This window comes from Hippocampus comes, unplaced genomic scaffold, assembly GCF_001891065.2.
Source record: "Hippocampus comes isolate QL1 unplaced genomic scaffold, H_comes_QL1_v1.1 scaffold9, whole genome shotgun sequence".
In the NCBI taxonomy this organism is placed as follows: Eukaryota; Metazoa; Chordata; class Actinopteri; order Syngnathiformes; family Syngnathidae; genus Hippocampus; species Hippocampus comes.
The window spans coordinates 4,708,270-4,735,426 of record NW_017805275.1 but is presented as its reverse complement, the minus strand read 5'-3'; the positions used below and the strand labels follow the sequence as shown (position 1 = coordinate 4,735,426).

The window sequence follows — 27,157 nt, the reverse complement described above, 5'->3', positions numbered from 1 at the left end:
GTGAAATCACACTTGAAATCTCCCCAACACTTTCTAGTCTATGTAAGCAAGGTTGAACTTTTTGGCCCCAAATCTCATGCACATAGAACACTGCACAAAATTATGCTTTTCTATCCCCTTCAGCTACAACTGGAGCCTTAGTTAAAGTGACGGGAATTTTCAATGGTTCAAAAGCAGTCAGTGTTTGTACAAAACCTTCAGACATGTTTACAAAAAAAGGGAAAAATGGGGCAGGAAAAGCCCACTAGAACAGCTGTGCTTTATTTGAGGCTGTGATCGTATGTTTTTTCAATTTCACTTTGTTTTTCAATTAGGTTGAAGCGGTTATAGAACCCATCAAAGGTGGGAATGATTTATTTATTTATTATCCATCCATCCATCCATCTTCCGATCCGCTTATCCTCACAAGGGTCGCGGGGGGTGCTGGAGCCCATCCCAGCCATCTTCGTGCAGTAGGCGGGGGACACCCTGAACCGGTCGTCTGCACAATATTCCACTTATTTTTCACTTTGTCATGATGAGCTGTTGTGTGTAGAATTTTGAGGGGATGAAAATAATTTATAACAAGAAAAAAAAATGAGGAAAAACAAAATACATCTTTCATAAGCTTGCGTTGTTGATTGACAAGCTGAGTGATGATGATTCATGTTACACAGTAGGCGCATAGGCACCAAAGCTGTTATTTAGTGGAGGCAGCAGCGCGTTGAATATGTAGGAGGCCACCTGAGAATGAAATATGTCTGGTGAATAAAAAAAGCAGCTGAGTCACACTTAAGTGGCTCTTATCAGCGCCACACGTACGCACGTTGACGGCTTATCAAGCTCTTACAAGCTGACATCACACATGACGACCTGAACTGTAAATGAGGTGGCCAGGAGCAAGGTCCACCCCACGCACGTGCACGCACGCCAAATGAAGTTGCCTGTTTTCAGTTTTATGTACTCTGACACCTATTTCCGATGGTGTTTCTAATGTGTCACTTTTTAACCTGAATTGTCCATCCCCGGCATAACACGGACAAACAACACTTTAGCTTCTGAGCTTTTATTATGAAATGAAACGGCTTGTCTGTGTTCCAGACTACAAAAGTACCATATTGCGAATGGGACCTGAAATTTAGTTTTCTCAAAGAGAGTACAGAGTTGACCAAAAAAAAAAAAAGTCAACAATAAATAGTAGCTCATTTCATCAAAATCAATGACAGTATGTCAGTAACTTCATTGGCACCTTTATCAAACACAAGAATCTGATACAAAATGGGAAATGGGTGACCTCAGTCTTTTTTTTGTTAGACAAACGTTCTGTCAATGGGAAGAAACAGGCAGGACAGTACTTGTTTTTCTTTAAAAAAAAAAAAAACACTTGAAAAACTATGAATGAACATTGACAACCATACAAAAATGGGGGGGGGGGGGCGGAGTCATTTTCTTAACAGGTCGCCTGAACCATTTAAAGCGCAACAGCTTTTATTTTGATGTGGAGACTTTCCATATCCTTCTGGGAGGGGGAGGGGGGGGGGCACTTCAGCAAAGTCATTTTTGTTTTTTCCTTTGTACAGACATGTTTAAAACCTAAACATTGACTATTTAATTCTCTGTCAAAGTTTAAACAGACAAATTTCTTAACAGTCCCCTTCATCACGCCATCATTACTTTATTAGGACTTTATTCTCATAGAGCGTGTTTGCGTTTTTCCAAATATTGAAACTTTACACTCATAGGTTAGAAATTTTTATTTGAAACATCGCAAGTTCTTGAACGATATGACTTCATACTTGTAAAACTGTTGAGGTTTAACGAGCAAAAGAGAATTTCATAGTCCTTAATGTTATTCTTTAAGTGTTCTTTTCTTTTTCTTTTTAGCAATTTCAGTGTGGCCCCAATACTATTTCATCAAACTAAAAATAAAAATACAGCATAACATTATAGACAACAAGTTACCAAAACTGGTCTGAAATAAAAGGGGGGTAAAAAAATGTTGAATGGCAGTCATGAACTGGTAAAAGCATCCGAAAAGGACATTGGTCTGTCAAGTGAAAATGTGTAAATACTGTGAAATTGACTGTGAAATGCAGTTTTCCATTTGTGAAATTTACCAACCCACTCATTTTTGGCAGCGGAACTTATTCTCAGAAGTTGCTGAAAAACTGACCAAGTCACTGAATTTTTTTTCTCTTAGTTGGGGCGGGAGTATACGGTAATTGCAAATTTCCAATTGCTTCTAATTGCAGGTGAACACTGAACTGCTTCTTGTGGATGGTGCGAATCAAAACATGGGATGATTGTGGAAACTCTAAAAGCACAAAATTAATTAAATTTCATGTGGGGAAAAAAAACCAAAAAAAAAAAGTCTATTTCTGTAGCTCCCTTAGGCTGACGCCTGACTCATTCTAAAGTTGGCCAGAGGAAGCGGACATGTGATAGTCAGCTTGAGCCACACATCACCAGAGTACACCGAGCCTGAGGGCAGCGTCGCTAACCGAGATGAGAGCCACTAGCCTGAACGTTAGATTCGGTGCTTTGAGCACCTTCACTCGGCACCAGGATACATTCGCTACAAGCAGGATTGGATTTAGCTAACTGTCTACTTTGTACATATAAATAATAGCGTAAGGGAGGGGGGGGGGGGTTAGGTTGGGTCCTAGGAGATTTTTCCAATCTGGATCTTCTTCCAGGCCTCTGATGCAGTGAAGATGCAGGAATCAATGATGCCCGCCACTGTAAACGTCCCTCCAACAATGGCACAGATCTGTATACAAAGTAGAGCTGAATCAATGAATCGAATCCAAATTGACACGCTAGATTAGCAGAATGCAATTTTTCAAATCGCAAAGGCTTACAATTTAAAAAAGGAAATAAGAAAAGGAAAAGAAGAAAAAAAGAAAAACCTTCATTTGAGTTCGTTAGTTTTATTTTATGTATATTTGATACATAGAATTGTGTATATAGTGTCTAGATCAGTGCTGCCACAGTTGACTTGAGAAAGTAACTCAGTTAACTTTACTGACTACTTGATTTGAAAAGAGGTCACAAAGTTAAAGATTACAAGTTACATTCAACAGATGTCGACAACCCGGCTCAACTTAAAAGTGACAACCGGTTTGCCCAATACTTGATTGTGCATTTAAGAATAAAGTTCCTTTTCACTTAAAAACAAAAGACAACATTTTTTGACTGGCCGCACAAGATGTTTATAAAATGTGCCTTGTGAATGAACAGGCTACTTGTTCTTCCTGGATATATTAAATAAAAGTGTTTCTTGGCTTCACCTGACAACAACTGTTTACTTTAAGGCCGCCTGACATATTGAACTTGAATAAAGCCAAGGCATAGACTTAACATTTATCATGTACATTGTTTAAAAATATAACAATTACATTTAGCGACCTCATACAGTCACAGGCAGTTAACCGCATTATCACTTGGTCGTGAATGGTTAAGTGTCAATGAGAGTTTTGTTCGATGTTTTTCATCATGAGCCATTGTCGTCCGATGATTCCACTTTGAGAAATAATGTGTGAGATCAGTTGTAAGTGTAAAAAATGGTTGTTTTCGAGGAACATGTCACTTGCTACAACGTGTTACTGGCATCACTGGTCTGGATAAATTCAGTACGTGAGCCGCGCAATTCTTAACTTTTTGTCTCATTGTTTCATGAAACATGAAAAGTTGTAGATGATAAAGCCACAGATTTACTGGCATGATTGTCCCATTAGCATAACCCGAACCTATAAAATCAAAACTTTCACGTAGGCTAGAATAAATCTGATCGGGTTTGTCATACAGAACAATTCATTGCTTGTGTTTGTTAAAAAAACACATGGCAATAGGACCTTGGAGGAAAAAAAAAAAAAAAACGATGCCCACATTAAATCGAAATATTGAGGGGGATGAGGAATCTCAATGAAATCATTCTTCAGAAAAAAACGAGTGACACATCATCTGTCAGCATGAAAATGCTTCTAACTGGCTAAACGATCCGTGTTGGGTGCAGTCAACACTCAGATGGAATGCAACCAAAGAGCCTCATACTTGACTCACAATCTGATGGAATGACTCACGAGTACCGAGAGCCCACTCATTGCCTACTTTTAAGTTGGCTCAAGTCACCACGAGGCCAAAACAACACAAAGGGCCAATTAGGGCGGAGCTCATCATCTAAACGGCCAATTTCGCCTTGACCGCACTGTGTCACTCAGTAGGAAAAAATCCTGGTGATGCAACGAAAATGTAATCTGCTGCCAGAACATGAACAAAAGTAATTTCTTCTTTTTTGGGGAATAAAAGCAAATGAAAAAAAAACCCCACAATATTTGGGGAAGTGATGCATGCCTCATTTTATTGGAAAATGACTAACATACTCTTCGAATGAATAATATTGTTGCTGTCCAACGCAAAATTATGGAATGGATTTTCTCTTAAATTCTTGAACTGATTACACAGAGGAGGAATGCTTTATGTTCTTTTGATTTGGTAAACAAGAGTGAAAAGTACTAATACGGAATATAATAAAGAGCATCATTTGGACAGCAAGGATAAGTTAAATTTGAATTTTTTTTTTAAATGCTTTTTCTGTGACAATGTAGATAGAAACAGTTATAAAAAAATAAAACAATAAATGACACACGCGCTTCATTGGACAGTAGTAATAGATGCAAAAAAAAGGAAAATAAATAAATTAATGTATTTTTCATTTGACCAGGACATATAAATAATTCGTTAAAAACACATTGTTAATGGCTCAAAGTTTGTTTTTGGTTTTTTTGTTTTTGTAGAAGTACGCATGACACTCAAAATAGCAAAGGTTTAGATTTGGATTCGTATTTGCACATTTTATGTACACAATACAAAAACCACACGCAAATATTTGAATCACAGAAGGAAGGAATGTTCCACTTTTCACCATGGAATTGCTCTACCATCCTCCCTGTGGCAATCTTACCATTTACAGACATGTAAACATGTAAATAAAGTGCCATTGGGGGGAGTTTCCTGGTATGGAAGCCATAGTAAGGTTCACTCACACTGGTGATGAAGCGGTAAAGGGGCTGCCTCCTCTCTGTGTACTTGACTGTGATTGGACTGAGGTCGTATCGGAACCAGATGGCCGGAATGATCCTGCCCGTGTGGCTGTACGCAACATATTCCTGCAAAAAGAGCGGGTGGTACATATTAGCGTGCTGTGGTTCTTGAGAAGCGCTCTAATCAGCAGTGTTGTACATTTTGGAATCCACTGCCGATGGCGGGTAATTGCATCCTTATCTGGAGTCCTTTCTGAGTCATAACGGTATCAAGTCACTCGCGATTCATTCAGAATCAGCCTTAATCCAAATCAGACATGGGAAGTGTGTTTTGGGTATATCAAACGCCAAGAAGTGACTGCTGTGGTACAATTTTGACACATTTATGCACACTCTCCTTCATCACTGACTGTGATGAGCCCAAAGCGCAGTTCTCAGAAGTAGTAACAGTGAAGTCAAGCTATTAGCAAGGGATCGGGAACAAAACCTGCCGCAAATCTGCGAAAAATCTGTGAATAATTTATACCCTCAAAAAGGGGGTTGAAAGAGCCCACAGATGCCGCAAGACGGCGTGATAAATAGCAGAGAATGCAGGCAAATTGTAACGGCAAGGTAGACAACACGGGGTAGAAGCGGTTGCATCGGGAGCAAAGCAGAAACTGACTTGCAAATGTTGTTCAAATGTTTCAAATGTTAAATAAATAAATCGACAGCGACTCAGCGAGTATGTGGGGGTTCGCTCCACGTGTTTGTTTTTCCAAATAAATGAAAGAGGCAGAAGACGACAGCACCTTGTTGGCCACCGTGTACTGGTAGGAGAACCTCTGTTTGCCCGACAGATCTTCATAAACTGTTGGCACGATCTTCAGGATGTAGTCATGTGAGGCCAGAGCTGCAAGGGGAAAAAAAAAAAATCACATTTATTTGTTATGTGTCATTGTAGTCAAGAGGCTTCTAAATGTGTAAATATATTTTTACAGGTAAAGTGTCCTGGGCTGTTTGAAATCATTTGTGTCGCAGTTATACCGCAGACATCTAAGCGATTGTTTTTTTAATGACTTTTTACAGTATAAAGGCAAGTTTGAATTTCGACTTGGACGCTTTCAGTGAAGTCCAATGTGCCGCAACATGGTGGGCAGCACCGAGGTCTACTGGAAGAAATGCAGCGTGATCACCAGCAAGAGGAAGAGGCAGAGAAGGTCCCCAACTGAGTGAGTCTAGTTGTGTTAAAGTAGCAATCGTTTGGCAGTTTCGAAGTACCAGAACATCAATACTACTTTTCGTAGGCCCACCTATGGTGCTTCACATGCATGTTAGCATGAATTAAAAATTTATGGTTTGGGTAAACACTTTGGTATACCGTTTAATTGTCCTTTGTTTTATGTGCTAGCTTTATCGTAAACTTGAGCTGGGAAAGACAGGTAAACAGCTTAAAGCAAGCACAAGGACAAGCAGGGAGGCACGCGTGTGCAGTGAACAAAGAGGAGTCGTTCACAGTTCGAGATGGTGCACGCTACGCAGGTGACATTAAAAAGCAACGCCGTGCCGAGAATTTTTAACAAGGTGGCAAATGATCTTAAGCGAGAGGGGGAGGATTTGCACAACCTCTCAAACCTCCGCCAGCTCCGGGGTAGGCCGTGTCGTGTTGGTCGTAATGTCAATAATGTGAGCGGAGGCCGCGGTCGTAAATTCAGCCTCCGAGACATCAGACCAAAGGAGTGCTGTGTTCATCATGCGCGCAAGGTAGGAGGACAAATAAATCTCGGCATTGACCGTGTGTGAATGAGCACCCTGTCTGCTGTACTTCGTGATTATCCAAAGCGTATTTTGTACCATCAAAAGACCATCCAGCATGGCAATTTTCACATCGAAAGTGGAATATCGCTGGGTCAACCTATTTCATAGTATTGTCTGCAAACGATGTGTCTTAATTCGTTCAGGATTAACGCGAGACGCATGCCATTTGGTGTAGGCACAGGCATGGTGGCCATTGGGAATTTCCCGAATGGCCGGTATATTTCCAGGAGCATCATTGCTGGAGTCCACAGCACCCAATCGGACCCAGCCTCATGCCCGTCACGGATATCCTTGACGAAGCTCTGTCATCGTCCACATACTGTACATTTGGAGTCATCTTTATTTTGTCCGAGTACGACAAGAGTTGTTTGCCCTCTTCCTAATGTCATCTGTGATGAAATTTGGATCAGATTTGCATTCAGTCTGCCAGCGTTCCATCTCGCTGAATCACACGGTGTAATCGCACGCCATGAACTGAGGTGCAGCACCCAATTACGTACGATTCGATGCCAGTTTATCCGCTCCTCCTAAAGCATTGAAGGCGCCTTGGACTTTTTGCACCTGTGGGATAAACGAGAGATCGGGTAAGTTTGTCGGTTTTGCTGTATGCTTCGCTTTTTACGTTTGGAAGTGTGCGATTCCTAACCTGAAGCTTCTCTCCAAATGCCAGCTTGTGGATCATGTGAGTCATGTCGGGACTTTGGGGCTGGGCCGTGGCACTGTGTGTGGACACGTGGAAGTTTCCTGGCACCTGCTCACACAAGGGCACAAATAGAGTATGCAAATAGTGTCAACAGTCTAAGTGTGTCCACTCAGCTAAACCACAACACATTTACACTTGACTGCAATAAAAGTCAGTCCACCTGTCTGCAATAAACACTTTGGGCTGACAGCATCAGAGAGAAAATAATTTTTGTGTTTATTCATGTGGTTATAGTCAACAGTGTTAAAACCACATTTTATACGTAGCAAGACGTTTTTTTTCCGAATATTTTGTCCAGGTCATGTACTGAAAGGGGCTAACCAAAATACAGTATTTGAAACAGTGTTAACGGTGCAGTTTTACACCACCACAAACTAGGGCCTACGCGACACCAATTCGGATAACTGGCAGAATAAGATTGCAGCTGCCAATTAAAATTATATTAAAACAATATAATGAATAAAATAACTTTACGAATTACGGGCAGAACATTTGACTGTTTTACAACATTTTGTCCTTTGGGTTGGTTAAACATTACAACAGAAAGAAAAATCTTTTCGGTTTTTCGGAATTTTAAAATAATTCATTCTTATTATTGTTATTCAATATCTTTGTCTCATGCTATAAGGCCGATTCATCAGTGAGGCCCTGACACGCACTATCCAAACAATAAAAATGTTGTCAAGCAATGGAAATGAATCTAATCGAAACTTTATTCTGAAAGGTATGAAACGTCTTTGTAAATTGTATGGTGATTAAACTGCGCAGGTGAAACAAATGGGACATGAAAATGTAACGGATGTTAACAAGTTAGCGCATCGGAAACAAGATGTCCCTACCCCACTGTGAAACAATCACGCCCGCAAAACACATTTTACAATTATTCCATGGAAGAACGTGTTAAATGGCCAACTACTGGGTTAATGATTGTAAACCCTGAGGAGAGAATGACGCATGAGACGCTGGGAATACAAGCTGCACTTCGCAGGACATCGCGACGGTGTGCACGCGTGTGCGGCGAGACGTTACTTTGTTGATGGCGAATTCCCCTTCGAAGCGGCAACCGGCTCCGTGGTTGAGTGCAACCTTCATGGAGTTGTCAATGTGGCCGACTTCATGGCGCCCCATCTCATCTTGGATGTCCAAACCCACCACTGAAAACGGAGCAAGAAACAATGGCGGCGCAGCGTCAACGCGCAGCTCCATCTGTCAAGTTCCCTTTTTTGTTATTTAGACTCAAACACTAATTCGACATACAGTACCCTCTGTAATAAAGTGCTGTAGCTTATATCCTATCACAAGAAATGTGTAGCAGTGAATCAACGTTCATGTGGGATTTTGATGAAATGTGGTACAAATACAATACATCTTCATTCATACAGCGCTTTCACAACAGCTGATAGACGGAGAGGAAAGCAGATCTGGGCAATGGACAGTTAACTTCAACTTAAAGTGTCCTTTAAGCATGAATGTAACTAAAATTAACTGTAATAAATAGTTATAGCGTAAATGTCCTACCCCCCACCCCCCCTCCCCATCTTAGTCAATTCATTTCTACATGAACTTGCGGGGTTCATTTGAAAATGTATTTATTTCTGTACTACTGTACGGTTGAAAACAGAAGAAGAAACGAACAGTTGTATGGCCGTCTCAGCCATTTTTAATCCAAAACTGAAATGGCCCCAGACCCAAAAAGTTCCCCACCTGCGGTTCAAGGCGTCCTGAAAAGTCATTCAATTTCTCCATATGAAGCGATTGTTTTTCTCCAACAAGTATTTTCCACTAAACTTTAGTTTCGTGCCCATACCTATAGTGACTCCCGGTATCTCATACTAAAGTTGACCCATATAGCTAGCGGCGAGGAAATGTTAGACTCTTTGCCAGTCTCTGTGTTCTTCCGTCGTCACTAGCCACGACTTGTGTACCACCCCTACAGGCTGTTGTGTGTAAGCAGGCTCGCAGTGGGCTATTTTCAGCGCCTGGCTATGTTTCGACTGCGCGCGTCGGTAGGATGTCCACTAAAGACCTCTGCATGCTGTCTGTCTGACCTTTGACGTGGAAGGCATGTTGGACGCCCATTTGCTGCGCTCTCTTTTTTGACGGCGATCTCAAAATACAGCACAGAGATATGAAGCCGTGTTTGTCCGTTTTAAGAGATTTAAACTTGCGAGAAGTGAATCCGGGGTGGGGAGATGATGAGTACGACGTTGAGGTTATGACAGGCGGGTTCTGCTTTTCCACAGTCATGCAGCAAGATAGAGGTCAGCGGAGGGAGAGGATGTCTAATTGCGGAAAAGCAACTAAAAGTGAGGGCGCTTTCCGTGATGACGTGACTCTTCTTTAATGCATTTGTGAAGGATGGTGACCTTTTAAGGAGCCTGGAAAATATACAACATAACCTCTCAGGCAGAGAATCGCAGAGTCCAAGCTGACTTAACTGCTTGATTCTTGCCCTCAACTTCAGAGGTTCGCGTATACATGGCACTCTATCATGTACTTTGTGTATATATAAAATAAAATAAAAAAAGGGCCGGCCACAATATTTGACCTAGAATTGTATAATCACAGAAAAAAAAATGCTACAACTCTTGATTTTCATCCAAAATATGCATGAAGGGATGTGTTAGAAGACCAAAGCCAATAAAAAAATCCATTCCCAATAATCTCCTGCCAAAGGGAAGTGATTATGTGCAGCTGAAATGCAAAAAAGCCGAGTGTGTGAAAAAAAAAAAAAAAAAAAAAAAAAAAACAAACCACCATGAACTTTCATTAGGATTTCAGTCTGGCTTTTGTTTAGCGTGTCATGAGTGATCTTGTCAAAACACAAGGTCAACAGCTGTTTTCCCGCATGCCAAAAACCTCTTTTTTTCAGCAATCTGGAACCGATTTTTCACACTCGCTTTGATTCGAGTCATCATTTTGCGAGTCTGTGGGCTTGAGTTTTCTCGTTGCTTGTTTGATTCATGGCAGGCGGCATAGTTTGTCAGGGCGGTCATGAAGGGAGAAAATAAACAGAGACGGCTCTTCGTCCTGACATCGCCAAGGGGGGACCTCTTGATGTCAAAGGCAGACCTTGACCACGTGGCAGCGACACATCAAATGGGGGCAGATGAAGATATGAGTGCCACGAAGTGGGGGCATGCCAAAACACAGGCCTCGATGAAAGGGCATGGCAAAGACAAGAGCGCCCAAGAGGCTATGCGACGGTATGAAACAGACAGCATGCAAATCGAAGGTTTAGAAAATAGTGCGTGTGTGTGTGTGTGTGTGTGTGTGTGTGTGAATATATTGTGTTTATACTCACAATCACAGTGTAAGTTTGGCAAACTGATGTTTAAACTCACTTCTATCTTCCCACCACTGTCTTTATCGGGATCATCCACATACAGTTCATTTACACTGGGAATAGAAGAAGACAGACAGTTGGAGTCTTTTTTTTTTTTTTATATGATGCAAAACTCAATCCTCCCGATACCTTTTCTGATTTGTTGCCTTCTGCACATTTTCTTTACGTACTTTACGCGTAAAACACTCAACTTCAAGTGTTCTATTACTGCTCCAATTGATGTACACACACACACAAAAAGATTCATTTTTCAATGAAATGTCTGTCTTCTCTCATACTTGCCGATGTTTTCTACAGACTGTCTTTCTAATCATTGCCTGTGGTCACTATGATTGCCCCCTGTTTTTCTGTGTACAGTCTGGTTCAAATCAATTGCCAATTCCCGAAGGGATTCAGAAATGAATTGAGAAGATACACCGGAAGCTGTGTGAAGCAGGAAGACTGGCATTCCAAGTCGTAGGACTCGCACGTCACCATAGACGTTCTTACTCGCTATCGAAATTCCATTGGTTTATTTCACTATTAGTAGCACCCAAATGATTTGTATTCTTGTATGACTGTTCCAAACGTAGATCTGTGATGCAACTCTGCGCCTTTGTCATCTTTTTTAGTTGAGATTGAGTGTTGGATAATTTTCTTTTATATGTACAATGGTTACCTTTTGTTTTCAAACTTGTGTCACTGTTAAAATGTTACTTTCAAATCATCGCCTTGCTGTTAATAAAGTTTTTATTCAGGCTACAGTTGGCCTACATTTCCATTATTTCAAATGTATTTTTAGCTAGAGATGATTAGACGTCAGAATCTTTTAATATTGTTTTGAGTGAACAGTGAAGACAGCCTTTTCCAGTACAGAATAGTTTTGGCTCATCCGTCCATCCATCGGCGGTTGCTGTCAAACTCATATTGTGAGGATTTGCGTCTCCGTGCCAGCGTCATTTCGGTATTGTTTGTCACACACTGCTTCCTGGCTTGCCTAATTACACATTGCCTCAGAGCACAGCAAGCCAATTTCCTGTGACAAAAACGCACTCCACTCAGCTCTGACGACACAAAGCATCAAAAGGTATTCGGCGACACCGCTGATGACGTTCCGCTTATGAGCATATTGGAGTGCCGGTTTTGGATGAGTGTAGCAACTAAGCGGCCAGCGTGTCAAGGCGTGTGTTGCAGCCTCCTGTGACGTGACAACATATACTTACAGAAACCTAGGCCGGGCAACCTACATTTCAGTGGCTATGAATCCTGTCAGCTCCGAGAGGAAGAGGAAGAGTATGACGACGCAGCACAGGATGGAAACTGCGGGCACAGGGGAACAGAGTGTAAATGAATATCTTTGCTTCACATACACACACACTTACACGCACACGCACACACACACACACACACACACACACACACACACACACACACACACACACACACACAAGACATATGGCACTTCTCCAATGTCAATCTCAAATGACATCACTATTTTGAAGAGATGATGTAAACCAAATGAGCCCGTCTGCTCCACGAAGGAGACGAGGATGAGCTGCGGTGCTGACATTAATGAAATCACAGAGGCTGTAAATAGCCTCCCTGAATAGCAGCTCTTATGGTGGTGCTCAGGCTCGCTGTTACACCATTTTTAGACACCCTCCTACACTAATTACACATTAAATGCCATCACAACACGGCGCCCAGGAGGAGGTGAGCTCATAGAGTCCGGCAAAACGGCCATCTTGAAATTTCCCAAGAAGACGTAAATACTCGTGACTCACAAAATCCACCTGAAATATTTTACATTTCCACGGAACTTTGGAGCTCAAACTGCTGTCATTGTAACATATTTGCACAAACAGGGCCATTGCCAGGAGCTCCGTACCAATGCATCCAGTGACAAGTTTGGCCTAAAAGTTTACTCTGGATGGTTTAAGTCTGTGATTCTCAACTCGTGGAACGGCAACCAAAAGTGGGTCATGGACAGCTAATGAAAAGTGAAATGTATTTTGATTTGGTTTTTTTTCTGTCCAATATGGAGGTGTACCCTCCAGTACATGGAACATATTAAGAGACTGGAAATGTTTCTCACTAGTCACTAGTATGTTTCCATCCACCTATTTTTATTGTGAAAAATTGTGAAAATAATCTTGAATGGAAACACTGGAAATTCCAACAAAAGGCCTAGGATTCGCAAAAAAAGTTTATTGGCTTTGAGGTCACCACCTTGAGGTCACCACCTTTTCAGCATATGGAAAAAAAGGAAAATGCTAATTTTGACAATGGAAATAATTTTTGGGAATAAATGATGACAGGAGCAGAGAGCATGTCACTCGTTTTGACTGGATATCACTTCACATGTACAAATTGTAGTCACAAAAAAAAAAAATTGCAGTAGATGATGAGATCAGTTGCGCTAGTGAGGGAAGAAGACATTGAAATATTTCTGGAATTCATAAAAAAAAGGTGAATGGAGAATGACGCGGCGGTGTCCTTAAGGATCTTTGCCGTCTCCTTCTTATGACGGCTCAGTATTCGGACATCAGTACACGCCTGTCTAAAATGGTAGCCAGCTTCAACTCTTTTTTCCTTCCCAAATCCGATCTTCAACCCAAATCAATCTGCTGAGTCAAAATCAATCCAACCTCAAAACTAATAAAAGTAACCCAATCTGCTCAAAAGCCACAGCTACCAAGAAAGTGGGTCGGGAAAACAACCCAGCATTTTTAATACTGTATGTGGAAACAGAAGGTTAAAAATGTGAATATAAGTGTTACATTGAAGTGTATGAACTAAGCCTGAGAAAAAGAGGCCATATTTGCATTATGACTTCAATTCAGGACAGGGTTTTAGATTACAATTCCATTGCACAAAAGTGGTTAACCTATTTTTATACTTGGACGACAGGAAAGAATGTTAAAAAGTCCTGTTACAAAATATATTTAAATAAAAAAAGAAAATAGGGAAGAAGCTGATAGGGAAGAAGCTGACGCAGTTACACAACCGGTTCTAACCACAGCGGTCAGACCGCTGTGGTGAGAAGCCTTGGCCGGCAGGCTCTTGCCGAGCAGGTGAGGCGTGTTTACGTGGCAACCGTCTCCAAGGATCACAGTCACACGACCTTGCGGTTGGCAGGGCGTCACAGTCAAAATTGCGGCTGTTGGAGGATCTACTTTGGGTAATGTTTAACTGCCAAACAACAGTGTCGCAACGACACCGGAATCAGCAATTCAGCTTGGAGTGAAGACTCCAAGAGCTTTATTTCCTGAGGTTATTGGAGGGGAGGAGGAAAAAAAAAAGTACGGGAGGAAAAAGTGACAAGTTGAGCAGTATAATGTGAGCTCATCCTTCCTTAGTGTTCACACATGGGATCACAGGAGGGGTGGAGGGAATGTACATGACCGAGATCCCACAGAGTCCGACGCCATGCTGCGCGCTTCTGTAAACAGACGCACCTTTCGACAGTTAGGCCGCCCGAGGCCTATTTTAAACACCAAACGAGAACAATGAGAGTTTTCTATCAGCTCGGGCAGGCCGAACAAATATTACGCATGACGTTGGGGGGGGGGCTCCGGAAAAAACACCACCGTGGTTAAAAAAGGACGTATTGTTAAATGCAAATACCATAACCCAAAGGAATGTGGTGCTAAAACAGACCAACTAAAGCGTGCTAGGGTTCAAATATGTGGCCTTCTGTGATGTGAAGGGGGTCGTTTGGAGTTCCCTCCGAGAGGCCGGTCAGCCCAATATCCGCAAAAAGCCGGTGGCCTTTACGACCAGACAGTAGATGGCGACAGGAAGGGTGGTGACTGACTACTCGCATCCTTTTCCTCTTAGGTGGGAAACCGACATCTTTAACAGCCTCACTCTCCTCCCTGTCATCCAGGAAAGTGTTTGTAATCAGCAACACTGAAACATTATGTCATTTCGCCTGCGGAGACTGGCCTTTTGTTGGACAATGCGCTTTCATCAGGTGACCGATGCGAGATGACTGAGGAGCCCAAAGTGTGTCATGGGATCTTCTCAAGTGGTGAAAATTTTAAATGATTAGATGATGACTTACTGATGACAAACACATGACGTGGGAGGAAAAATATTCCGAATCCGAAGTGCCTGCGGCCATCTTTAACACTGTTGTCATTGTAGCTAACCAAGCGGGTACAACTGCACGTACATTCACTTCGCTATGCCATGATTTTGGGCTTGAAGGGACTTGAATTGCAGCGGATCTCCGTGTACCACAGTGTGCTTTAATTACTGTTCTTTAATAAGATGAATTACTAAACTGGTTCTGTCAAACAAAGCTAAACGATGCAAAATACACACACGCACACAGGCACACACACACACACCTAGCTTTAGCCTACGTTCACACAATCAAAAGCTCAGAGAAGAAACAAAAAAACTTGACGCTGGATTTTTACAAACTTTCGTGAAAAAAGTCAAAACAAGCCCTGCTTTCAAACCTGAGGGAGGGGGAAACCAAATGCACAAAAAATATGAACGTCAGGCCAGTAGTTGGCAATGCCACTCCTTGTCCTCCCACAGACAAAAAAAAGAACACCCTTTGTTTTGTTTGTGTTGGTTGCGTTTTGGTTATCGTGCAAAAAGCACAAATGCTACAACTGCGCTGTGGTCACAACAGCATTGTTATGACGACTTCATATTTGTGAAGGTTTGTTTTTCCATTCACGTTTTCCATAACAGTGTCACTTTCAAATGACTTGCACATTTGCAAATATTTGCCTTTTCAGGCTTCAACCGGTGTTGTAGCGTGTCCACAAAGACACCGTTTGCCTATTTTCAATGCAAAGTGGTTTTACCCTGAAGCCGAGAAATGACAAGGAAAGGAGAGGAAAGAAATGTCATCTGTGCTGTATGTTCCACATAGAGCATATTTGACAATAAAGTTGACTTGACTTGACAAGACAAAAGATCATTATCATCATGATTTTCATTTCGTTCAGACGTTGGTAGACAAGTAACATCTTACTAAAGACGTAACGACAAAATAACTCGAGTTTGGATCGTTATGAGGGAGCAATAGGGGGCTGCTGTGCTCCCCACTTTCTGTCTCCCGCACAGGGAGCGCAGGGGAACCTTAGGGAAGCGTATTGCTGCCACACCAGGAAAAACAAAACACGACACTTATCATGTCAAAATTATCATGGAAAACGTGAAAAGTGCAAAGGGTGACAAAGTTGGCCTCACGGAGGATTCCTCAACTTCTGTTGTTGGTCCCATCCTGCAGCAGGACGCAGAGGCACGTGCTTCTGAATCCAATGGCATGAAACCTGGAGTTGCTGAGCCTTTTACGAAGTCACGGTGAACCAGATTTCCTCATACACGTGGAGCAAGTTCATGTGAGTGTATCGTTACATTGCCCGTTTTTGACAATTACGTTTTCACATGGTAATTTTCAAATTTTTACATGCCAATATTACCTTTTTACATGATAGCTATCACCTTTTAACATGACAATTTTCACATTTTTACATGATACGTTTCACATTTTTACATGACACATTTTTTTTGGGGCGGGGGGTTCCCCTGGTGTGACAGCAATTCGATTTAATTGGCTAAAAATTTTCATCACTCATCTTGTCACAATTTTTTTTTCACGGAAACAAAACAAAGTCATTCATTGATTAGACAACTAAATTGAATGACAATTTCGGGAACAAATAAAGGCCGGATGAAAAACCACAGTGACAAAATCCAATCAGAAGAAGGAATCATTACCATACGCGGGTAGTAAAACGAACCACTGCGACAATGGAACAGATGGATGAAAGCGAGAAGAGAACCAATCAGAGGCCGACTGGAGCAGTGAACGGAACCCAGTCGCGCATTTCAATCACGCTGCCGGGAAGAAAGCAGATGAGAAGGATTTGATGGTGAAAGTGCGAGATAATGTCCATGGTAGAAAGCAATGACAGGATTTGTGGTCCCATTCCACGTTCCACGATGAAGGAAAAAAAAGACGAAGCGTCAAGAATGTGGAACGGTCATGCGTGGGAAGAACTTGACACATTTTTAGAGACATCTACAGAATGTGCATCCCGAGATGTTCTCCAAGGTAAATATGCTGCCGTTGCTCACGTTGAGAGTGTTCACTGTCACAGGTGACCTGACCAGGGGAAAGCGCAACAGAGCAAAAGTCTCGTTGCCATGAAGTGTTTTCCTTCAAATGAACCCAAGTCAATAAATGTTAGCTTCCTGTCGTTGGGTTACCAGCTTTGCCGTAGCAAGGACTGCCCACTGCACTTTATTTTGATTAATGTTCAAACATGGTTACATTCATTGCAATTAATCTGGGGCAATCATGCACGTTTTATTAATTTTTTTGCTGTTGTTGAAAAATTATTGCTAAGTTTTAAGGTAAGGGTCATATAATTTCAACATTTTCTTGCGTGTTAAGCTACACTTACAAATACATGTTATATTTTTCTGTATAAAAAGTTTTAATGTATGCTGAAGGAAAACATCAACAATATTAATTATTAATTTAGTCGACTGAAATTGCCATTTTTGTCGACTACAATTAAACCTAAAACTAAAATAAAATCAGATGACTAAATTATGACTCAAACTTGAATTAATTTTAGTCTAATGACTGTAACTAAAACTAAATTCAAATTTCTGGTCAAAATTAACTTAGCATTCAGTGATTTGCGTAACATTTAGCAGCGCTGCGTCCTGCCACATTATAGCTCGTTTGCCATTTGTCATTTCAATGTGTTTGAGCGAGACGCAAAATGTGAATTTTGACTTGAAAACTGCAATGGGAATCCATTTTAATTTGAGCAGTGTATTCTTATGATGATTCTCATTATTATTATTACTGGTCATAGCAGTAATAGTAGAATTTGGTAGGCGTGTGTCAAAGTTAAGTTGAATGCAATAACCATGCAGACCAGTCGACAACTGTTTTGTCAAGAAAAGGGAATTCAAGCAGAAGCATAATGAAACTTCATGGGGTGCACTCACTGAAAGCGCCTGTGTACGTGGGCTGGGTGAGATCTTTGGGCACTTTCCTGTAGATGTCGAACCTGGGAAGAAAAAAGGGAGAAATGGGGAGGAAAGAGGGGTGTGCGAGAAAAAAAAAAAAAGGTTGAAAAGGTAAACATGAGATGCTGAGAGAGGAAGAACATAATGTACCCGTCGGGCCGTGCGATATTACGGAAGAGTGCTGGAATGTTAGCAGTGGAACGCCGCCATTACTTATACAGGCCCAGACAGCCTGCCGCAACACACCCCCCCAGCTGTTTGCACTACATTTTTGACCTGACCTCAACATAGCTCCCTGACACATAACATTTACACAAGAAAGCACAAGACCAACAAAAAAATAAAATAAAACAAAAGCACGATAAGCTCATGATACTTTGCCCAAACCACTGAAAGCATCAGGATACAGCCCCAGTGATAAATCGCATGGAAAAGACAACGAATCTACAAAACAGAATATGGGAAGCAGCTGGAAAAGGGAAAGGACTTGCCTGAAAGCGACAGATGGTAGTTTGATCTTTTTCTTTTTGGTTTCGTTAGAAGGTTACATTATATTGTCCACAATTCTAGAGTTTGAATAGTGTTTAAATTATCTTTGTCAAACAAAGATGTAATTGTGCAACTGCTCAGTAGGCTTGACACGATTTTGGAGTCGATCACTGATCGGCGAGTTTAACAAAAAAAACAAACAAACACACAAACAAACACTAACCGATCACTGATCTGATCAGAAGATGACCCAATCTATTTTAACAACTTATTTACTCTAGTCGGAGTGGCTCGGCCCACGAATAGCCAAAATAATTACATAACTAACACCTATTGAAATGCATTGGGGGGAAAAAAAAAGTAATTCAACACTCAATATTCTCCTCAATAAAGTTTTTCTTAATACTCTGTGAATAAACATAACACAAATATATACAGTACATAAACAAGTTACCTGTATTTAAATTGACATATTGCGCTAGCTTGTGATCAAATCGGTTGATTTCAACTCAGGGATCAATGATTGGCCCTCAAAATCCTGATTTTGTCAAATCTATTTCTGAAAGCTCTATTTAATGCCAACACTAATAAGTTATAGCTGGTCACGTAAGAACGCTTTAGTTTCGCCGATGCATCACAGAGGACTAACATACGTAATTATCCACCTCTGCGGTAAAGTGGACCAATACCATAAAAAGACCCCAAACTATGAATTACCGCACAACTCATCATCATACAGTGACTCCTCTACTAATGTTATTGAAGTCTATTCCTGGAGTGAAGAGGAGGGAAAATGTGCGACTTAACAACAGAACTATTTCAGTTCATGAGCTCACGCACATGTCCTTTTTGGGCTGCGATATATTTTTCAGGCCAAACGGCACCACTGACAGCACACAAGTGCTCACATACTCCTTCCTCATCTCCTGCCAAAACAGTCACATCTGTTGACATATCTTGCAGCCCGAGCTGCCAGTGAAATCATGACGGCTGAGGCAATGCAGGGTGGGGGAGGAAGTGGGAGGGAGGTGCTTCCTGTCCAGCCCGAACTCTGCTACTTCACTTCCCAACCCCCACCCTGATCGCTCCCCCCCTATTTTTTTGCTTCCTACTAGGTATGCAACGATTCATCGAAAATACATTTAAACTGCATCGATGTAAAAAAAAAAAAAAAAATGTAAAAATCAATATTTTGATCACAAAATGATCTGTCATGACAACAGTCAAATCTATTGTACATTTATTTCTTTTCCTGTTTAGTTCTGGCAAAAACCAAACAAGACAAAAATGTAGTTAAACAGTCAAAATGATTTGCTCATTTACGAAAAGTTACTGTTAAGATAAAGAGAAAATGCAGCTAAATAAATAAAAACATCTTTTGGTCATAAAATGAGTCATTCATTTTGTTTAAAAAAAAAAAAAAGAACTCAGGAACTGAAAATTGAAAATCTAATCGAACCGGGGCAAAGCTTAGTCATTACGTCCCTGCTTTCTACATCTGCAGAGTCCAAGTGAGGTTCAGCCTCTCAGTGAGGTCACTTCCACTGAGAACTGCCTGTACTCAGGTCAGCAGAGGGCAGAGAGAAGACTGTGTGGGCTCGCTCATGAAGGGGTAGGATACTCCAGGAATCATTTCACAATTCCTGAATTGAATTCTGGACCCTCAGAACAAACAAAGTCAGTTCGGATGAGCGCTATCGGGGTTTTTCCTGCGTTCAAAATTGCGTTGCGACCACCTCCAGCTAATTTTGTGCCGCCCCCAGCCAGGCTGATTGATATCATTCAACAAAGCGTAAAGCTCCAGTTGTGCTGATTGCGCAATTGATGTCTTTCTGCGGCAGCTACGTATTTCAACTGTAGTTGCAGCATTACGCCACTATGGAGGCGCTATTTCAACAGCAGTGCATAGGAAAATCTGAAGCAACTACCGAAGAAGAAACACTTCGAACTTTTGCTTGTTGAGCCGCATTTCCACCAAGTTGCACATTCAATAAATTTCAGTACAGTGTGCATTTTTTTTTTGCAATTTGATTTTAAAAGAAGCCAAAATATCTGATCTAAAAGATAATTTGTAATCTGATCTGGCGGTAGGACCGATAAATTATAGATTTGTAACAAAGGTCAAAATACACGATAAGAATGCAAGCCTGATCAGTGTTGACCTTATTAGGGCTGCACAGTGGTTCATTAAACTGGAATGCTTTGGTGTGACTTCTTCTTTCTCAGTCTTAAAATGTTATCATTACTACAGAAGCGTTGAGCTGCCAATATGGAGTAAAAATATTTTCACTGGCTAATACGTTCAAACGTACCTACGAGTATGTTCGAACATATTTAAATGCATTCAAAAGTACCCACAAGTACGTTCAAACCTACTTGCAAATAGTTCAAACGTACTTGTAGGCTCAATGCTACAAACATAGTTTTTCACCATAATGCCATGGGGTATTGACTTGCGCATGCATTATAGTAACAAAAAAATAAATCCCCAGCATAAATTGTGCACTGCAGACATAATAAAACCAAAAATTACGAATGAATAATGTTTACTGATTTAATTGTGAATGTACACACACACACACACACACACACACACACACACACACACACACACATATGCATTCAGGTGCACTCAGTTTGGTCGAGAACCGATTTTCAGTCGTAATCCGAGGCATAAAAAACTAAACAAGTCAATACCCTGTGGTATTATGGGAACAGATGCTACATTTGTGGCATTTAGCCTACAAGTACGTTGAGAGTACGTTTCAACATACTTGTGAGTACGTGTGAGCGTATTTAATTACGGTTGAACGCATTTGTGAGTACGTTTGAACAAATTTGCCAGTCGAAATGTTTTTACTCCACGTTGGCAGCTCCACATTTCCGTACATTACCGACTTGAATAGGATTGAAAATTTTTATGTGGAATGCTCAACCTTTCTCTGGGGGAGAGATTAAAACAGCCACCTTAACACATTGTTTTCTAGAGGATCGACGTTAACGTCTTTGTCATTATACAACAGGTGTGACACAATGGATCCGTCGTGTGTCTCCATTTTCAAAATGAGTCAGGTGCCATTTGACAAGCACATGTTGTAATTTCACATTTTGGGCAACAATGTCACATGTCACTCAGTCCATATCAGGTCTTATCGTGACCAACTACAGAAGCTTTTCATTGGCCAAAGAAAAGAAGGAAAATAGAAGAAATTCAATGAGAACTGAGGTCAAGGTGACCTCGTTTGCGTGTCACAGCAATACATCTGCTTACGTTTCTGCTGATGTATTTTTTTTTATTTTTCTCCCCACTCTCTTCTTATGCATTTGTGTGTCTGAATTTCTCATGACAGCGATAAAGATACGCAGAATATCGTGTGTGTCGGCCACACACTTCAGGGAGATCACACCCTTGATACGTTCATTCATTTCCGCTCCGGAGGACACAGTGTAAGCATGAATATTAATGTTGACTCGGAGAGGCCGTCCTTGGCGCTTGCAATTTCCTGAATTGCAGTTTGCACGTCTGCCTCGTTCCGTCACTTCTCTCTGCTCGCTCTCGTGTGCACAGCGTCAGTTGTGTGGTGATCAGTGAGGACATTGTGTACCGTCCAACTCTCTGCTGACCACAACAAATGAAAACACAGCGTTGCTTCTTAAATAAGGAACCTTATCAAATGCTGCATATGAAGCTAATGAGTCAGTATGAGTCAGTTGCTTCCAAGTCCTGTGTCAGTCAAGTGTTTTTTTTTTTTTTGCTCACACGTCTGGTGCTTATTATTAAGCATTTGTCTTGGACTATGCACACATGATGCATCATTAAAAAGTAAGGTTGGACAATTCATCGAATTCCAATGCGATTTTCAATTCAAAAAGGCTGCAATACAGTTGCGGAAAAAATGCTTCATTTTAGTCGGTCAGTAGCCTTGATTTTTTTAAATTTTTTTATACAGTATGCATGTTTTGTTTTGGGGGTTTTTTCCATGATGGTGCCCGAGTAGTCAGTCGTCGACAAGTGCTCTTCAAGAGCCTTGCTTTTTATTATTTTTTTGTTGTTTTTGTGTTGCCATATGGTGTTTGTTGTTACGTCGTATGGACCTGATGTGGACTGTTTTCAGCGTTTTTTGGCCACTATATTTGTCAAAGGAGAAGAATCTGTGCTTGGTGGTTGTGCCTTCTCGGCAGCACACGTGTACCAGCATTGATTTTGATTGGGAGAATGTCGGCGCCATTTGACTGTCGGTGCTGGACAGCCCGGGCGCTTGTGTTTTTGCGCCTGTAATGGGCAGTATTTTTCACAGCCCGTTCCGTTCAGCGGAAATGCCACTCTGCGGCTGGATGGATGGATGGCTTGTGGAGCCGACAATGAGAAGGAAGGAGCGTCAGCGCAGAGTGTCGATGCGTATGTGGAACTGGGAGTCGTCGCTTGGAATTGAAGCGGATTTACATGGTACAGGTGATGTGAGCCAATCTCTTTTCGTCAATGGGCACTACAGCTTCGTGTTTGCTTTCAAAACTTAGCTTGTAGCAGACGTGTGCGCATTTTCAGTATGACGTCTCTGATCCAAAGGAGACTTTGATTCGCTCCTCTTCCATCTATAACTGCTTCAAACAACAAAGTGTATGCAGAAAAAGTGGTTAAGACTGTACAACTGTATGTGTCTTATGTGTTGTGTTGTATTATTTTGTCATTTTATGTTAACTGTTCCGTTGATGGCGGCGCGGGCACCCGCAGCGGCTCCGGCACCCGCAGCGGCTCCTCTCTCTTCTGTGGTTGAGAGGAAAGAAATTTCATCAGTGTTGTATGTTGCACATAGAGCAAATTTGACAATAAAGTTGACTTGAACTTGAACTTTAACTTGTATCTTATCCATCAATCCATTTTCTGATCCGCTTCTCCTCACAAGGGTCGCGGGGCATGCTGGAGCCTATTCCAGCTGTCTTAGGGCAGTAAGTGGAGTACGGTACACCCTGAACTACTTGCCAGCTAATCACAGGGCACACATAGACAAACAACCATCCGCGCTCACACTCACACTGAGGGAGTGTTCCATTAACCTGCTACGCATGTTTTTGGAATGTGGGAGGAAACCCAAGTACCCAGAGAAAACCCACGCACGTACAGGGAGAACATGCAAACTCCACACAGAAAGGCCGGAGCCGGAATCGAACCATGCACCTCTGCACTGTGAGGCAGACATGCTAACCAGTCACTCACCATGCCGCCCAAGTTTAATCCATTTCATAAATAATTTAATTTTAGGAATAAGACCCACCCACTCCTGGGTGATATATGAGATCATTCAGCACGATCATCCGATTGAAAAATATTATACAATGATATTTGGGTTTCATGCCCCCCCCCCCACGAATGATTCATTGATCATTACTTTCACACAAAGCCAATCCAAAAGATAACCTTTTGATGACATAAGGCTTCTTGAATCCAGAAACTAGGAGGTTACATCAGGCGAGCGTTGTGCTAAGTACACACTTGGATGACACGAGAGCACAAGCAAAGGCGGCTCTTAGGGGCGTGAAACGCATGCCGAGCCACTAGTTGGAAATGTGTGCCTCCAATTAAACACCGCAGAGTGACATTTGGTGTTTTAGTTGAAAAGCCAACAATTTGTGTGAATGAATCTTTTTCAAAGCATATTTTTTTTCAAGGGCCAACAGTTCCTGCTAGTCTATCATGATCATAGACTCACGAAACCCATCACGCCATTGTCATCTAAATACACAACGAGAATAATTGTTTAGAGCGACAGTATTTAAAATTTGCTGGTAAAGTGCAACTTAGAGTAAAGGTGAATGGAGCACATACAGTATACGGGACAAAATGTAGTACAGGTGGGATGCTTTAACACAACAAGCAAAACTCCCATGATCGTGCACTATTAAATGATGTCATCAAACTTGCGTATATCTACATGAGGAAGCACACGTTTGATGGGGCTTGTGTGATCGGACATTCTGTGCGGCACATCGTTCTGGGAAAGTGTCAACCGATGGCGCAATTGAGAGTGAGGTGTGACACACGCTACTGAAACAGACGCTAATTAATTGGTCAACGCAGTTCTGGTCCAGTGTTGCAATTGCAAGTTTTGGATGAGTCAGCGCAACATCTCAACAGGATTTGACCACTTGATAACCCCCCCATTGCACAACTGCTCGGTCTAAACCAAAACTACACAACAGATTGTTAGACTGTAATGCTTTACAGTTGCCCGATTGTGACAAGCGCAGTTATAAACTGCAGTGATATTTACAATAATAATTGAAGCGATTATATTGTTGGATTTATCGGTAAAATTTTGATGTAATGTTAAGTTTGATGAGTGATAATCAAGGAAACCACACTTCCTAAATGCTTAGTTTTGACTGAGGGCCGAAGGATTTTGAAACATAATGTCATTGAGAGTCTTTCCATCAATATTGCGATTTAACATGCAATTATTTTTTTCAAAGTCCTCTTCCCATGTATATTTTGGAAACAAGCGCAGGCAATAAATTAATTGGTATTACAATAACAAATGTCAAATATCATAATTGGTCATTGGTATTCCAAGTTAGGCTTGTGCTAAATTAAAGGAAACTAAACCATGAATTAATATGAAAGCGCTTATTTATCTATGAGAGTTGCTACCTTAAACACTTTGACTTGCAGTCTTTTAAACGTCCACTACAACAACTTGCAAAAATTCGGCCAAACGAGTCAAGTCAGTGAGTCATACATTAGATTGCACCAATAATCCCAACAACTTTCTCAATTCAACTTTTCAGGTTGCAAGAAACAATTTGTATATGTGAGGACTGCGCGCCTTAAGCACTGAATTTATATAAACACGATGCAAACATAAAAAATATACACATTTATATTAAAAAAAAAAAAAAAAAAAAAAGCTGACCGACCGACCGAAATGAAGTTGTTTTTGTTTGAAAAATTGCAGATGGCGATTTGAAAATCGCATTCTTCTATATTGCAAAGAAATTCAAGATATTGACTTTTGTCCATACCGTTCAACAGTGAACACCCCACTGAAAGCATTTTAACAGCTGGAGGCAACAGTTTAAATGGAGACTTTGCCAAAGACAAATATGTACCTCCACCCAGGCCGCTGCTTCTCTGAAATACAAGTGTTGCTTATTCGTAGCTAAAGCTGCAAGCTAATGCTAAACTTCACATCCAACAAACCTCAATGCAGATCTGCTTATCTTGCAGGAAGCTGTTACTGGCTAAGCCACATGCACCCATGAAAAAAATTACATTGAACCATGATACTATGATCACTTTTATTAGTGTTTCTCACAACAATTAGGAAACACAAAAATCTTTTTTTTTTTATGGTTGTTCAAAATCAGGACCCAGAGAAAACTCCAGAATTGAGTGGTCATTTATTTGAATGAAGTTAGGCTATATTCTCGTTCCGTGTGTGTACTGTACAGTATTCCACGCGCTCATACTTGCACGTGCCTGTGTGCGCTTATGGTTTGTTTGTTTCGCTGTCTAATTTCAGAGATATTCAGGCTCAGGGCAGTTGCTGTGTTTTCTTTGGTCATATTTATTATTTTATTATAACTCGCAGCACTTCAGTATATTTTTTTCATACAGGTGGGCTTATATACTGCAGAAAACAGGGGTCCCGTTACAATATTTCATTGGGGATCTGCAGGAACTGACACATTAACATTGTGCGCTCCTATTCATCTGTGCTAAGACTGCAGCTCTGCTTACCGTTTGGCTTTCATTAAAAATAAGAATAAAAAGTACAACGATCCAAAATACTCCCCCCCCTTAATAATTTTTAAAAAGTGAATCAAACCTGAGAAATAGGCATGAATTTCTTGACTAGAACACATTTCTAATGATACCCACCAACTAGTGACCATATTGCTAATTTTGTGTCAACGCCCTTTGTTTTAATTGAGGGTGTGCATTTGTGACAGTTTCAACTGCTCTGTAGGAGTGACCACTAAGTCTGGCTCTCGGGTATCAATGAAGAGGCCATGCAGCGTCGATAAACCGATACTTTGTTGCTGCAAAGCCATTTTATTTAGTATGTTCTCTGTGCCTTTTACACTGTTTTGTGAATTGAATACACAACGCATCACTCTGACGAACAACAAATATGCAGAGTAGTCGAGCAGCGTTCGCGTGAGCCCTGAGGCTAGTAAAATCATTTTATTTCCCCCACGCCTGGTGAATCTATGGATTGTGGGGGAAAAAAACATACATAAAGCATCTACGGAGCAACAAAACAACGTCACAGTGAAGCCTATTCATGCCAGATGTGAAGACGGAACAACTTGGAGTGGCTCATTGGTAGAGCTGCAGGGATGCGAGGAAAAAGCCTCACATCCGAGCCAAAATAGAAGCGGAAGTCGAGTACTCACCTCCTAACATCGAAAGGCATGATGCTGGCACAGGTAAAGGAGGGTTGGATTCGCGGACAAAGCTAGAAACGAAAGAGAACACAAGGATCTTCTCTGAGCTACCGGTGGTTCATCGGTACCGGGGCTGACGTCAGCTTAGTACGCTTTGCACAATGTGATTGGCGGTGAGCTGCTTCCGGTTGGTGGTGATTCTCTTTCCCGTGGCAAGGAACGCTGGAATTAAGAATGAAACTAAATTAATACAATCTGCCTGGGTGCAATTAAAATGCAAATATTGACTGTTCTGTCAGTTCAAATCAATGTTATCTGTACAAAAAAAAAACGTGAACAAAATTAAACATAAAATAAAATACAGTATAATATTGAATCTTTCCACGTATCCCCCTCTCTCTTCTATATATATATATATATATA

General features: G+C 41.2%; 1 protein-coding gene across 3 annotated transcripts; it reads right to left on the bottom strand.

The window, feature by feature from the left end:
• Window positions 1-1,029: 1,029 nt before the first annotated feature.
• Window positions 1,030-26,913, bottom strand: ergic1 (endoplasmic reticulum-golgi intermediate compartment 1). Of its 3 annotated transcripts, none has more exons than XM_019870045.1 (10): window positions 26,744-26,913; window positions 17,840-17,901; window positions 12,094-12,166; window positions 10,826-10,920; window positions 8,551-8,675; window positions 7,465-7,569; window positions 7,319-7,376; window positions 5,813-5,913; window positions 5,025-5,147; window positions 1,030-2,749 (listed from the first exon to the last, which is right to left on the bottom strand). In XM_019870045.1, exons 1-10 carry the CDS (start codon window positions 26,761-26,763, stop codon window positions 2,642-2,644), a joined length of 870 nt encoding a protein of 289 aa, XP_019725604.1. In that variant the 5' UTR covers window positions 26,764-26,913; the 3' UTR covers window positions 1,030-2,641. The 3 variants fall into 3 exon arrangements, with proteins under 3 accessions (XP_019725604.1, XP_019725603.1, XP_019725605.1); XM_019870044.1 differs by having other exon boundaries at window positions 7,319-7,379; window positions 26,744-26,911; XM_019870046.1 differs by lacking the exon at window positions 17,840-17,901 and having other exon boundaries at window positions 7,319-7,379.
• Between the last annotated feature and the right edge of the window lie 244 nt (window positions 26,914-27,157).

Coding starts and splice junctions, on each gene's coding strand:
- ergic1 (XM_019870044.1), bottom strand. CDS start 26,763: ATGCCTTTCGATGTTAGGAG. Junction 7,570..8,550: donor GGGAATTCGCCATCAACAAA/GTAACGTCTCGC, acceptor TTGTGTGAGCAG/GTGCCAGGAAACTTCCACGT. Junction 2,750..5,024: donor TTTACCGCTTCATCACCAGT/GTGAGTGAACCT, acceptor CTTTGTATACAG/ATCTGTGCCATTGTTGGAGG.